This window comes from Lissotriton vulgaris, chromosome 2_2, assembly GCF_964263255.1.
Source record: "Lissotriton vulgaris chromosome 2_2, aLisVul1.2, whole genome shotgun sequence".
Taxonomy (NCBI): Eukaryota; Metazoa; Chordata; class Amphibia; order Caudata; family Salamandridae; genus Lissotriton; species Lissotriton vulgaris.
In genome coordinates this window covers 7,381,528-7,395,934 of record NC_141688.1, presented here as the reverse complement: position 1 = coordinate 7,395,934, position 14,407 = coordinate 7,381,528, and the positions used below count along the sequence as shown (strand labels likewise).

At 45.3% G+C, this 14,407-nt stretch overlaps 1 protein-coding gene across 1 annotated transcript in view; it reads left to right on the top strand.

Moving 5' to 3' along the window:
• Positions 1-14,407, top strand: part of LOC147728931 (sulfotransferase 1 family member D1-like) — a 308,979-nt gene that overhangs the window by 64,748 nt on the left and 229,824 nt on the right. The window contains exon 2 of the mRNA XM_086959171.1: positions 4,376-4,524. Coding sequence (XP_086815297.1) covers positions 4,377-4,524 — 148 coding nt within the window. The 5' untranslated portion in view covers position 4,376. The remainder of the gene's footprint in view (positions 1-4,375; positions 4,525-14,407) is intronic.

The window sequence follows — 14,407 nt, the reverse complement described above, 5'->3', positions numbered from 1 at the left end:
AGACATACACCCTAAATGATAAATCAACTTATAGTTCGGCACTTAGGCAGTACCACCTAGCCTGCAGAAAGGCGAAAGCCTCTTATGTCTTGGAGTCCATAAACAGCGCCACTAACCGGCCGAAAGCTTTATTCTCAATGATGAAAAAGCTAGCAGGTTCAAATACCTCCCCTACCCCACCGCCTCTGAGGGAAACCCAATGTAACGAAATTGCAGACTTCTTCATCTCTAAAGTTGACACGATCTATAAATCGCTTTCTTCGGCTCCCTATAAAACACTGCACGATCCTTCCATCCCGGGCACATCTGGCCCCTCTTCCTTGGCGGCACAGTTCTTAGAATGGCCCCAGTTCCATCAGAGTTCGCTTTGCGACTGCATTGCCAAGGTAAATTCAGGCTCTCCCCTTGACCCAATTCCCATTCATATTCTCCGTCAGCTTTCTCCAGATCTACTCCTGGTCATTCAAGATCTCTTGAACTCCTCACTACGAGAAGCTATTGTCCCAGAGGAATGGAAAAGAGCCATGGTGATACCACTCTTAAAAAAACCTGGTGCAGACCCCAAGACTTTTTCCAATTACCCCCTATCTCCTTGCTGCCAATGTTTTCAAAAATTCTGGAAAGGCATATTAATACTCACCTTACCTCCCACATCGAGGCCACAGGCTTTCTACATCCGTCTCAATCTGGGTTTCGCACCCATTTTTCAACAGAAACTACTCTTTTAGGGGTTACTGAGTACTTACATTCCCGCCTCGACCTGGGCGTAACCTCGGCGCTTATTCTTTTAGACTTAAGCGCCGCATTTGATACAGTTTCACACCCTGTCCTTTTGAAAGCATTGAAGGTGGCCGGGGTGACCGGCCCTGCATTGGCTTGGCTTTCTTCTTTTTTGAGCGATCGCTCATTCCAGGTCTTCTCTTCCAACTCAGCTTCCTCTGTTCGTTCTTCTGCGCATGGGGTGCCACAGGGGTCCTCACTTAGCCCTATGCTATTTAACATCTACGTGAGGCCCTTGGCAAGCATTGTGGAAGACTCTGGTCTTTCCCTTTACTCATATGCAGACGACACTCAAATCATCTTTTCCCTTTCCCCGGCCAAGGCTTGTGCTCCGTCTGCTCTTAAACTGGGGCTCAGCCGAGTGGCGGAATGGATGCAGACCAATCTCCTGAAATTGAACGGAGATAAGACGGAGGTAGTCATCCTAGGCAAACATAAACACCTCTGGGGCCCTCAACATTGGCCACCAGAAATGGGTCCACTACCCCTGCCTGTCACAAAGGTACGGAACCTTGGCTTTGTTCTGGATGATTCACTATCCATGCGGCACCAAGTAGTCAGAGTGGCAGCCACCTGTTTTTCCATCCTTGGGTGGCTTCGCAAAATCCTCTGGATGCTCCCGGACTCGACAAGGCGTACGGTAGTCCAGGCTTTAGTCATCTCGCGCCTGGACTACCTTAATGTACTCTACCTTGGAGTCACTGCGGAGACTCAGAGGAAACTCCAGCTTGTTCAGAACTCGGCCGCTCGTCTACTCTGTAAAGTTCCTTGGAGATCCCCCATCTCCCCTTTTCTTAATGATCTACATTGGCTCCGCATTAAAGGTAGAATCAAATTTAAGACCCTTTGCTTTATGCATAAGAACAAGCAGGGGCTAGCCCCTGCCTACCTCCAGTCTCTCGTCCAATCTTACGCTCCTTCCCGCCTTCTCAGATCCTCGTCTCCAGGGAATTTCCTGATTCCACGTTTCAAACTGGCAAGAATGGGCGGACGCTCCTTCTCCTGCCTTGCCCCCAAACTGTGGAATTCTCTTCCAGCTCCACTGAAACTTGAGCCTTCCCTGGCGAAATTTCGTAAAAAGCTTAAAACCTTGCTTTTCCCTCAGTGATGACCACCTGACCCCACTACCACTGCCTTTAGCTGGCGCTGGGAGACCCCTTGCGGGTAGCAGCGTGCATTATACATTTAAATACAATACAATACAATACAATGTTAATGTGATTATGAAGTTCAGTCTGAGAACATGAATAAAAAAGTACACAACTGTAACACTACCTTCTGAATTAGTTAGGTATTTAATTATTTAATCAATATGGATCCGTGAATCCACCGCAACATCACACATGGGGCCACGCCAATCCCTGTGATAGGGTTGCGACTCTTATCACAGGAGAAAAAAAAAAAACCCTGTTCCATACGCCCATTTTGGCCCCGGGACCACAGAATTTCATAGTTAAGACGTAGTTTCCATAGGAAAAGCTTTTTTTGATTTGCCAATTTCTTTGGCACCATTTGAGGAATCTTCGCGGAATATTCAAAACGAATGACCCGCTCACTTCAGCTGCTGTGCTGAAAGTTTAAGTGTGATTTGTCAAGCGAGGGTCGAGGAAAAAAGGGTGTGTATATGTATATGTATATATATGTATACACACATATATATATATATATATATATATATATATATATATATATATATATATATATATATATATATATATATTCCAAAACTCCGATCTCCAGAACACTCGAAGCAATCCAGGCAAAGAAGCGGATAAGGGCCCAAGATTTGTGCAAGTATGATTTTTTATTTAGTGCAGTCAATCGTCATGACGCGTTTCGCGCTACCCAGAGCGCTTGATCACATATATATCCTTTCAGGCTTAATGTGGCACAAACATTATGCAAAAATGGAAGACGATAACACTGGATAGTTCTGAAATTTAGGTAGAGAGCAGTTCATATATCGAGTAACCTACATCACCAGTGACATTCTGAATCTATTCACCTCAAATGTATGTTTTTCTATCCAAGTTTTTATTATTAGGATTAGCACAGTGCCATCGATGCTGAGCTAGAAAGGCCAAAAAAAGGCCTGATTACATGTTTTCCGGTATGACCATTCAAACACCGCATCCACGACTGCTAGGAGACAACAGCTCTTGATGGTCTTCAGTGCGCTGTATTACGAGTTTACCATCTGGCTGGAGATGTGGCTGCTAGACTCTTGAGGAGCTGGTGAGTACTTTTCAATGTGTATAGATGGCTGAGTGAGCATTGTGACTACATATGTGTCGCATGCACACTGATGCATGATACACTTAGAAAAATACCACACACCTATTGCCGCAGTCTGACACATATGTGGCCAGTCCTTGCAATGGATATATAGTTTAAAAATAAATCACCTGTATTTTGCTGCAAATGGTGTTGGTTTCCTAGAAGTGCAAATGCTCCTGTGAAGGGGTGACCTGAAGAAAGGAATCCATGTCAAATGCATATGGGTGGAACAGGAAAGCAATGAATATGAACCCCAATTCCTTTCTTTCTGCCGACATGAAGCTAGCGGTCCCAACGCTGTGGTCAGTGTCTTGAAAAGACAACTCATAATATGGATGATGGTGGAACTATTCAGTACAGCTCTATGGCAACTCCTTTACCATGACCTTAGTGGTGGAGGTTGGCTGGCAGTGTCGGTGGTTCGGCAACGGTCTTTGCCAACCCAATCCACCCATTTAACAATATGGCAGTCAAACCGCCGAAGTCAATATGGTCTGACCGTGGGTTATGTTGTTCCACAGACCGCAAACCTCGTAGTAATGACCTAAGTCTTTCGCCATTTCTACAGCAAAATCTTTAAGCACTGGATTAGCTAGTGCCATCCATGCTGAGCTGTAAAAGACACAATCCTTTTACCACTCCAGGCAGAGTATTACAGCATTGGGTTGGTAAACATTTTCCAAGCTAGTATTTGTTAATTGGTCTTACGCCCTACCATTTTCAAATTCCCAGACCTTTTAATTGGTCTTATGCCCCACCACTTTCAAATCCCACCAGCATCCACTGGCTTGCATTATAAAATGTGGTCATAAAATGTTGCTGACAAAAGGAAATAAACATAAATTAGGAAAGGACGAGCTATATGAAACAGATTCACTGCCACATCATTTTACTAGCTATTTTCCCAATATGCAAAGTTTTCAAGAGTGTATTTCTGTTATTGCATGTACATGGCTTGAAAGTAGGGTTGGAATGCTCTCTTTCATCTTGACTATGAGTAGGTGAGGCCATAGTTGTCTGAGATGACTCTGTCGAGAGTATGAATTGGATGAATGAGCCCATTGCACTACATAGAGGTCAAATCTTGCACACGTACCTTTAACACAAGACTGCTGATGGGTGGATATGTGTAAATGGTGCTGAGTTAGTTTAAGATGTATTCACACTAGTTATTTTGGGAACTTTCCAACAGTTGTGTGACCTTTGGCTGTTCTTTTCTTCCCTTGATTCTGTACTTAATTGTTGTTTTCATGTCAATGACGCATTGAATGTCATCGCTGTTTAACTTTCATTGAAAGATCAATTTCTTTTCCCTTAGAATGGATATTCGTGGAGACTACTGCCGTAAAGATTTGAGGGTAGTTCGTGGTTTACCCGTGATCAGTGCGTTTGCAGACAACTGGGAGAGGGTCGATCAGTTCCAAGTCTACCCAGATGACCTTGTCATCGCTTCATACCCTAAATCTGGTAAGCCATTCTTTCTCCATGTAGATAGGCTTTTTCAGAACTAAAGGCTGAATGGTAGAGTTCAAATCGCTGAGGTTTTCATTTATTTTCCGGGTCATGATTCTTTTGCTTATGTATTATCCTTCAACTGAGTGTATTTTAGTCACATGACGAGAGGAATCATTGGTCATGATCCTTGCACGAAAATGCAGTTTAAAATATCAGTAACAAAGAGTGTAAAAAAATATCGGTAATATCGGTACAAAACATTTGAGGCCTCATTTATGATGCCTAGCGTCAGTTTTGCGCTTCCGATGCGTCAAGTTTTGTGACGCATCAGCAGCGTAAAACAGGCCTCCTGTTGCACACTATTTACAAAGGGACGCATCTAAGCAGATGCGTCACTTTTTAAACCCCTGCGCTACATTATACCTGCGTCAGGTATAATGTATGCAGGGGGGCGTTCCCCCGCAAAATGCCTCGTAGAAGTGACGCAGTGAAATCTATGAGATTTCACTGCGTCACTTATAGGACGCCGTTGCGTCAAAATCTTACGCCTGCCTCACAGCAGGCGTAAGACTGACGCAGGCCCTTTCACATGGGACTTGCCTCATGTGAAAGGACGCATTCCTGGAGTTGCTCCACTTTTGTGACACACTCCAGCAATGCGTCACTTTTGAGCTGAATTGATACGTCAAATACTGACGTATCTGTAACTCCTTGCGACATGATGCGTCATACAGTAAATATGACGCATCAGGTATGTAGCTAGGAGTGCATACCGAAAAGTGACGCATTGCTGCTTTCACACAGCGATTCGTCATTTCTCATAAATGGGGCCCTTGGCGTTTCAGACTGAAATAATCGGATGTATACATTTTAGGTAGAATCATTACATAACTAAAAATAGAACTGAAGCATCTTTAGATATGGGAGATTTACCCTGATTTGGAGAGGACAGGTGTCATCAAATGTAATAAACGATGTAGGCCTCCTTACATTGGGATTTATTACGTCATGTTAAGTATATCTGCAGTCATTACATCGTAGATAAGTTTTCCTTCCTTTGTTTTAGGAGTGTTTCACCTCCCTTTACAACTCACAAATGTATATCTATTAAATGGTGGTAGTTCCCACTCTGTCTTATAGTTAGGCCAAAGTTTCCATCGGGTGGGCGTCTGTTGCTTCGCTGGTAACTTTGACTCTCTTAATGAACCTGCACTAAAATTGCAAGCAAAAAGGTTCTTTAGTCATGAAAACCTATTTTATGCTCCAGCGAGCAGGGACCGAGAAAAAGGGGGTGTCTCCAAAAGTGTAATTTGCCTTGTTAATTCCCATTGGAAAACTTTTCCTTCTGATATAGGAATTACACCAAGTTTGGCAAGAATGTTACTGAGGAATCGTGCTTTTTGTTATGATTTGGGGTAAGCCCGTTTAGCTGTTTCCAAAAAATTAGCATTTTAAAAAGAGGCACCGGTTGGACATAAAAAAATTTAGTTAAATGTTTGGACTGTTGGTGTCGAGACACCCTCACAATAGCCAGTTTAAAGAGGGCTTTTCAATCCTGATTGGCTGGACACAGCATGAACTATATGTTTTTGCTCAATCTCGCTTGAAAAGTACATTTTAGTGATAAAGATAGAAAAAATACTTAAAGTGAACGGTGGGAGAAAATGCAACTTATGCACTAGCTCAGTCAGTAATGGCTTGTACTTAACAATACATGACCACGTTCTCAAATCAATAATAATGAAAGCACATACATAATAAGCATGTTACTCCATGATAATTTTGAGCCAGTGCTAGACAATCATGTGCTAGAATGAAGCATATAATATGCAGACTGCAAGCAGGCAAAATTGAGAATAGCCCAGTGGCTGATATACTTCACGCTAATATACATTATCTCTCAAAAAATTCTGCTGATGTAGCAGATACGTTTCATGCGCAGACTGCTAAATATATGACAACTAACAGCCAAGTGGCTAAAAGAGAACAGTACATCCTAACATCAAATTTGTTAGTTCATGTCTATACAAAAAGCACGTGTAATAATAGCCCCTTAGCTAAAAGACACATTTCAACTTTGAAGGAAGGAGAAAATAAATGAGCCAGGATATCTGATACTTCTCGTTATCCCATTAATATCTCAAAACGGCATTCCATCGAACAGAGAAAGGTATAAAACTGAATAGAGAAAGATGTCCCACCTACATGAATTAATAACACCAAACTCCACCTGAATACATGATGTACCGTGTGAAAAAAAAAATCATGAATACACAATAATCCGAAATTGCACAATATTTCATTTCACTATACACTGAGTCCAGAATTTTCAATTTCTCTTAATTAGTATTGTCTATAGGGGACACTGAAAGCTGGAGGGCGAGGGAGAAAGAGAACAGAGGGGAAAGGAGAGAAAAAAGGCTATGAAACAAAAACATAATAACCAAATGTATTCAAAGCCAACTAAGCTATGTTCGTGGATCAATTCCTGGCCTGTTGATCTGTATTAGTAAAAATACGGTACTTTCCCCAATAGCCTATTTGGATGTGCAGTTCTTCCGTCTCAAAATCCTCCTGGGCACTTTCTGTCGAACAAGATCATAATTTCAGACTCTTTCTATCTTAGCTGACTCTGTCTGTTGCTACCGATTGGCACTCCTTTTAATCCTGTCATTGCCAAAAAACACAAGATCAGCATCCTGACCATATTTTAGGGCCCAATGTCTTTCAACAGGATATGCTGTATAAAGAATTTTTATTGGCTGGTAGGGTTCCAACACCCTCTTTTTCACTGGACCTATGGTACTCCCCACATAACTAAGTCCACAAAGACACATCCGAACATAAATACAGAAATCACTCCTGCATGTAATACATTTCTTGATCTTCTGTTCCCTGCCTGTTGCAAACTGATATGTTCTCACATTCTTGCTCTTGTAACCAACCTTCCCTCCTGTTCTGTGTGCTGAAGTGACTATGGACTAAAGCATCTTGCAATGATTTCGATTTACAGTGGGTGATTTGTGGTTACGGTGGAATTTCCTTGCCAATGAAAGGGTCACTCAAGTGTCAATGTTTGATGATCATTCTCTTTTGCCTGATTGGCTTTCGCTTTGAAATGTTTTAATCAGTCGCACCACAGTGTCGTCTTTTATACCCTGTTTTTTTGTCAGAAGTGATTCATGTGACATGCTCTCTGCTTTTAACCTAGCTGTCTCAAGTACTTTCCTAGGGTATCCCCTGGCCCTGAATCTGTCAAACGTCCTGTCCCTTTCCTCATTGTAACCCTCCTCTGAGCTACAATTCCGTTTGGCCCTCAATAGTTCCCCATATGGTATACTCCATTTGAGATTACATGGGTGTTGACTGCCATCGTGCAAAATGCTGCTGCCTGTGGTTTCTTTCCAATACAGGCTCGTAGTTATCCTGTTTTCTAATATCTCATCTCTCCCAGTAAAAATGCAATCTGCTTCGTCCATCTCTCATTATCCACAATCCACACTTGAGTTGCTTCCAATCAGCCCATGAAGATCCTTGCATAGCTCAGTTTAAAGCAACTTTCCATCACAGTATCAGTGAGTTGGTGAAACCAGGTGTCATTAAAAAAAAATGTATTATGGAAACATAAAAACAGTATTTCAATTAGCATGTTGGAATGATCATAACCCTTCACAGGTTTGTCTCTAAAGAAGTATCTGCACGGTTCTATGCCCTGGCTGTGAATAATGCATGTATACAGTACAACTACATCTAATGTGAAAAGAAGATAATGTGGCTGCCAGGGAATATCTTGGATCTTGGTGACAAAGTCAGTGCTGTCTTGGCAATATGATGGCAAAGACTGCACATGGGCAACAGGAAAAAATCAAGAAACCTGGATGTAGGCTCTAGGAAACTGTTGTTAGCAGAAACTATAGGACTCCAGGGGGCTTCTCTTTGCCCTTATGAATCTTCGGATGCATACAGAAGCAAGGAGCTACTGGTTGTTTGATCTGTAAGAATAGACACTCATCCATGCTAATCGGCGCTTTATCTCTTCATAAAGGTAACATACCCTAATATTGCACATCAGCTTGATGGTATGTCTGCAAAGTAGTTCTTTCATAATTCCCCAAATAATCCAACTGTCTGCATGCTTCCTTGGTATATTTAGCAATGTCTCAAAGAACCACATTCTCACTCTTGTCCGAAGGTTTATGACCATATTATGGTGATCCATCAAAGACTTAAGGGCTTCTCCCTGTCCTTCACTCAAATTGTTGCGGTAACTGTCTGTAGCCTTGAGCCAAATGTCATGGAAATCCCTGATGACAACCTCATATCGTGTTGTGTAACTGGATTACAAAGCGATTTTGATTTAAAAGGGGTTCCTTTGGCCCTGCTTAGTTCCAGATCTATAGATTCGCAGAGCTCCCTCTCCGTGGCCCAGTTGCTAGAGTCCTCTCCCAACTCGACCAAAGTGGAAAGACCTCTTAAGTCACACAGTGGCAGATCCTCAGAATCTTTGTCATAAGCAGGGGCTAGTGCAGAACTCCGAGATTTCTTAGACTTTTTCGGATTTTGAAGGAATACCTTCTTCAACTTAAGCTTACGTATAAATTAAAAAATGCCAATCCTAGTTCTGCAGTGGTCCAGATTTGCAGTAGGAAAAAATGTTAGTCCTAATTCTAAGATGGATTTCTCTTGTGGCGTCAGAATGTGAGAAGAAAGGTTAACCACAGTCACCCTTCATTTTTGTTTTGTCTGCATTGTTGTTCTCCCATAAGGCATATTTGGACTCTCCTCTTCCTCCCGTTCCTCTTGATGGTTGAACTCTCCCTGAAAAACAATATTCATCGAGGGAGGTAAAGGAGAAGGATTCCATGCTCCCCTGCAGATTTATTTTTGTATTTTTTATTTTTACAGAGTTTTATATAGCACAAGCTTGACCCGGTATCAGAGTGCTTTACATAGCACCAGTGGTGTTCCTTGAGGGCCCACTCATTTTTGTTAGGCACGGGGAGATTCAGTGATTTGCCCAGAATCACAGGATGTTCAACGTTATTGCCGAGACTCGAACCTGCTTCTCCCCAAATATATATACGCGCATGCACACTTACACACACATTGCCATTGCAGGCTGAGGATTTTTGGTGCAGAGAAAAGTGAAGTGTCGACATAGCACACTTACCTGTGTGTCATGCCTGCAACCCAATGCCTATGGTATAGGTAAGTCACCCCTCTAGTTGTGTGCACTTTAACACTGGTAAGGGTACAGTTGCATGAGCACTGTACCCCTACAGTGTTTAAGTCCATTCTTAGACAAGTGCATTAAACCCATAACAGAGTATATGGTCTGGGCATTTGTCATTAAGAACTCCACAGCACCATAATGACTTTACTGTTTTTTGGAAAGTTTGCTGGCAAACCTCTCAGCATAATAAACCCACACTGATGCCAGTGTGGGATTTATTATGTAATGCACTCAGAGGGCATCTGAGAGATATCCCCTGAAAACCGACCAGGTTCTGGTGGGTTCCCTGACTGGTAAACACCAGCCTGCCACTACAAGACATGTTTCTGGACCCCTGGAGTGGCAGCCTTTGCTTCATAAACCTAGAAGCAAAGCCTTTCCTGGACCGAGGTGTTCACACCTCCCTCAGGTCAGGAAGAGCCTTCTGTGGCAGGGGAGCTTCAAAGACCTTGCCGCCTTTGCAACACGACCACCATCCTCTCCTGCTATCATGAGCAGGCCACTTTCCTGACTCACCCCCTTTTTGGCGGGAAGACAGGCTAGAAAAAGTATAGCAGCCCAGAAGGTGTGCTCACCTCTGCCAACCCCACCCCTCAGTGGGGAGGCACGGTGAAGCCCACTCTTCAGGGCCCACCATCTTGCAGATAGCAGGCACTCTCCAATCAGGATAAAGGATTGTGCCCACTTCCCCACGTGTGGTGAACCCACCAAGGGTGTAGTGACCCTAAGGTCAGTAGCCCTTCGGCTATTACCTCAAGACTCTTACATTTCTTCCTAAATATAGTATATTTGGGGAAGCCCTGAACCCAGAACGCAGAGCCCTGCAACCTACAAATGAGAAGGATGAAAGAATATGCACAGCAGAGGAGACTGCAGAAAAGAACTGACTTGGCCCCAGCCCTACCGCCTTTCTGCAGTTTCCAGTGCTCTTGCTCTAAAAGCGCTGGGATGCCCGAGGGTAACTGTGCGCTATATAAAATTTTAAATAAATAAATGAATAAATAAATAAAAGTCACCTTGTTCTGCAGCCTGCAACCTCCAGAACCCCTCAGAGGACTGACTGCCTTCAACAAAGACCAGATCTCCCGTGAACAGCAGCTCTGTTCTAAAGAATCTCCAAAGAAAGACTCTGAGCCTGATGAAGACAAAAAAACCAGAAGCCTGGTACCACCACTTCACCCTTCACCAATGTTCCGAGTGGCCCGCCATTCCCAGCGTGGTCCCACAGTGCTCCAAAATCTGAGTCTACTGCGGTTTTACCCCTCCAGAACTCCCCGATGTCTCCTGCAGCTTCTTCACCGAGACCCCCCAACCCCAAGTAGCCCGCTAAGGTGAAATCCAACCTCAAAAGGCACCCCTGCTTCCAGCCACCGTGCACCCTGGAGAAGTGGTCCTGAGGTGCATTTATGTCCCCAAGCCATCCAACTTACTTGCCCAGCTGTTGGTTTCTCCCGGAAGACTTCTTGGACAGAGCCTACTGCCAAAGCTCATAACTTGCAACTTCCATTAAAAACAACGGTGTACCACATACCAGATCAGCACCCTGTGGCTGGCCGCTCCTGTGCCACTGTGGGTACACCTTGTGTGCTAACTTGGATCCCTTTTGGTCTGTGCTTAACACTAGGAGCATTGCTCACTCAACCCTGTGGATTGCCCAAGAGCAACCTCTAAATGACTGCCCCTAGCCCCCTGGGCTAACATTGGGCTCAGCACTTTGCACCAGCCTGACCTAGTGCAGCTGAGGGTGCTCTTTGAGTGCATCCTAAACCCTAGCGGAACCCTTAATCTGACCCCAGGAACCCAACCCGAAAGACCTATTGCTCACCTGTAAACCAATAACCTCATTTTCCTCCATCTGGTTGCTTTTACTGTATTCCTCCGAAAAAGTTCCCAGTGTGGATTTGTGTTTGTATGGAAACCCGCCACTGTGTTTTAATGAAAAACTGTTTTACTTACCTTTGTCTAGGAAATGTCTCAGTGCAACCTCTATACAAAAGGGGGTGGTGATGGACGGAGCATCTGAATCAATCAAACACTCACACCCAGTCAAAAGATCTGGGTTTAATCCATCACCGTTCTTTAGCCCACTCTGCCACCCCAGTTCAAACATGGCTATATGCAAATCAGTCTGACCCTGTGCCTCATGGGAACAGTCCAGCCCGAACTGCCAAGTCATGTCTTCCCTGGACCGGAAACAAGCTTCCGAGGACCGGTTTCTGGCATTCCAGCCGTCCTCAGCCCGGATTGCTTGAAACCAGTGGCAAAGTGAGCAAGGGACTCACGTCTGAGCGTACCCTGCCACACTTATGGCGGCCAAAAGCGGTACAAAAAGGGGTGGTGATGGACGGAGCATCTGAATCAATCAAACACTCACACCCAGTCAAAAGATGTGGGTTTAATCATCACCGTTCTTTAGCCCACTCTGCCACCCCAGTTCAGACATGGCTATATGCAAATCAGTCTGACCCTGTGCCTCATGGGAACAGTCCAGCCCGAACTGCCAAGCCATGTCTTCCCTGGACCGGAAACAAGCTTCCGAGGACCGGTTTCTGGCATTTCAGCCATCCTCAGCCCGGCTTGCTTGAATCCAGTGGCAAAGTGAGCAAGGGACTCACGTCTGAGCATACCCTGCCACACTTATGGCGACCAAAAGCGGTACAAAAGGGGGTGGTGATGGACGGAGCATCTGAATCAATCAGAATCTCACACCCAATCAAAAGATCTAGGTTTAATCCATCACCGTTCTTTAGCCCACTCTGCCACCCCAGTTCAGACATGGCTATATGCAATCAGTCTGACCCTTTGCCTCATGGGAACAGTCCTGCCCGAACTGCCAAGCCATGTCTTCCCTGGACCGGAAACAAGCTTCCGAGGACCGGTTTCTGGCATTCCAGCCATCCTCAGCGCGGCTTGCTTGAATCCCGTGGCAAAGTGAGCAAGGGACTCACGTCTGAGCATACCCTGCCACACTTATGGCGGCCAAAAGCGGTACAAAAGGGGGTGGTGATGGAGGGAGCATCTGAATCAATCAAACACTCACACCCAGTCAAAAGATCTGGGTTTAATCCATCACCGTTCTTTAGCCCACTCTGCCACCCCAGTTCAGACATGGCTTTATGCAAATCAGTCTGACCCTGTGCCTCATGGGAGCAGTCCAGCCCGAACTGCCAAGCCATGTCTTCCCTGGACCGGAAACAAGCTTCCGAGGACCGGTTTCTGGCATTCCAGCCGTCCTCAGCCCGGCTTGCTTGAATCCAGTGGCAAAGTGAGCAAGGGACTCACGTCTGAGCATACCTTGCCACACTTATGGCAGCCAAAAGCGGTACAAAAGGGGGTGGTGATGGACAGAGCATCTGAATCAATCAAACACTCACACCCAGTCAAAAGATCTGGGTTTAATCCATCACCGTTCTTTAGCCCACTCTGCCACCCCAGTTCAGACATGGCTACATGCAAATCAGTCTGACCCTGTGCCTCATGGGAACAGTCCAGCCCCAACTGCCAAGCCATGTCTTCCCTGGACCGGAAACAAGCTTCCGAGGACCGGTTTCTGGCATTCCAGCCGTCCTCAGCCCGGCTTGCTTGAATCCATTGGCAAAGTGAGCAAGGGACTCACGTCTGAGCATACCCTGCCACACTTATGGCGATCAAAAGCGGTACAAAAGGGGGTGGTGATGGACAGAGCATCTGAATCAATCGGACACTCACACCCAGTCAAAAGATCTGGGTTTAATCCATCACTCTCTTTAGCCCACTCTGCCACCCCAGTTCAGACATGGCTATATGCAAATCAGTCTGACCCTGTGCCTCATGGGAAGAGTCCAGCCCGAACTGCCAATCCTTGTCTTCCCTGGCCGGGAAACAAGCTTCCGACGACCGGTTTCTGGCATTCCAGACGTCCTCAGCCCGGCTTGCTTGAATCCAGTGGCAAAGTGAGCAAGGGACTCACGTCTGAGCATACCCTGCCACACTTATGGCGGCAAAAAGCGGTACAAAAGGGGGTGGTGATGGAGGGAGCATCTGAATCAATCAAACACTCACACCAAGTCAAAAGATCTGGGTTTAATCCATCACCGTTCTTTAGCCCACTCTGCCACCCCAGTTCAGACATGGCTACATGCAAATCAGTCTGACCCTGTGCCTCATGGGAACAGTCCAGCCCCAACTGCCAAGCCATGTCTTCCCTGGACCGGAAACAAGCTTCTGAACACCGGTTTCTGGCATTCCAGTCGTCCTCAGCCCGGCTTGCTTGAATCCAGTGGCAAAGTGAGCAAGTGACTCATGTCTGAGCATACCCTGCCACACTTATGGTGGCCAAAAGTGGTACAAAAGGGGGTGGTGATGGACGGAGCATCTGAATCAATCAAACACTCACACCCAGTCAAAAGATCTGGGTTTCATTCATCACCGTTCTTTAGCCCACTCTGCCACCCCAGTTCAGACATGGCTATATGCAAATCAGTCTGTCCCTGTGCCTCATGGGAACAGTCCAGCCCGAACTGCCAAGCCATGTCTTCCCTGGACCGGAAACAAGCTTCCGAGGACCGGTTTCTGGCATTCCTGCCGTCCTCAGCCCGGCTTGCTTGAATCCAGTGGCAAAGTGAGCAAGGGACTCACGTCTGAGCATACCCTGCCACACTTATGGCGGCCAAAAGTGGTACA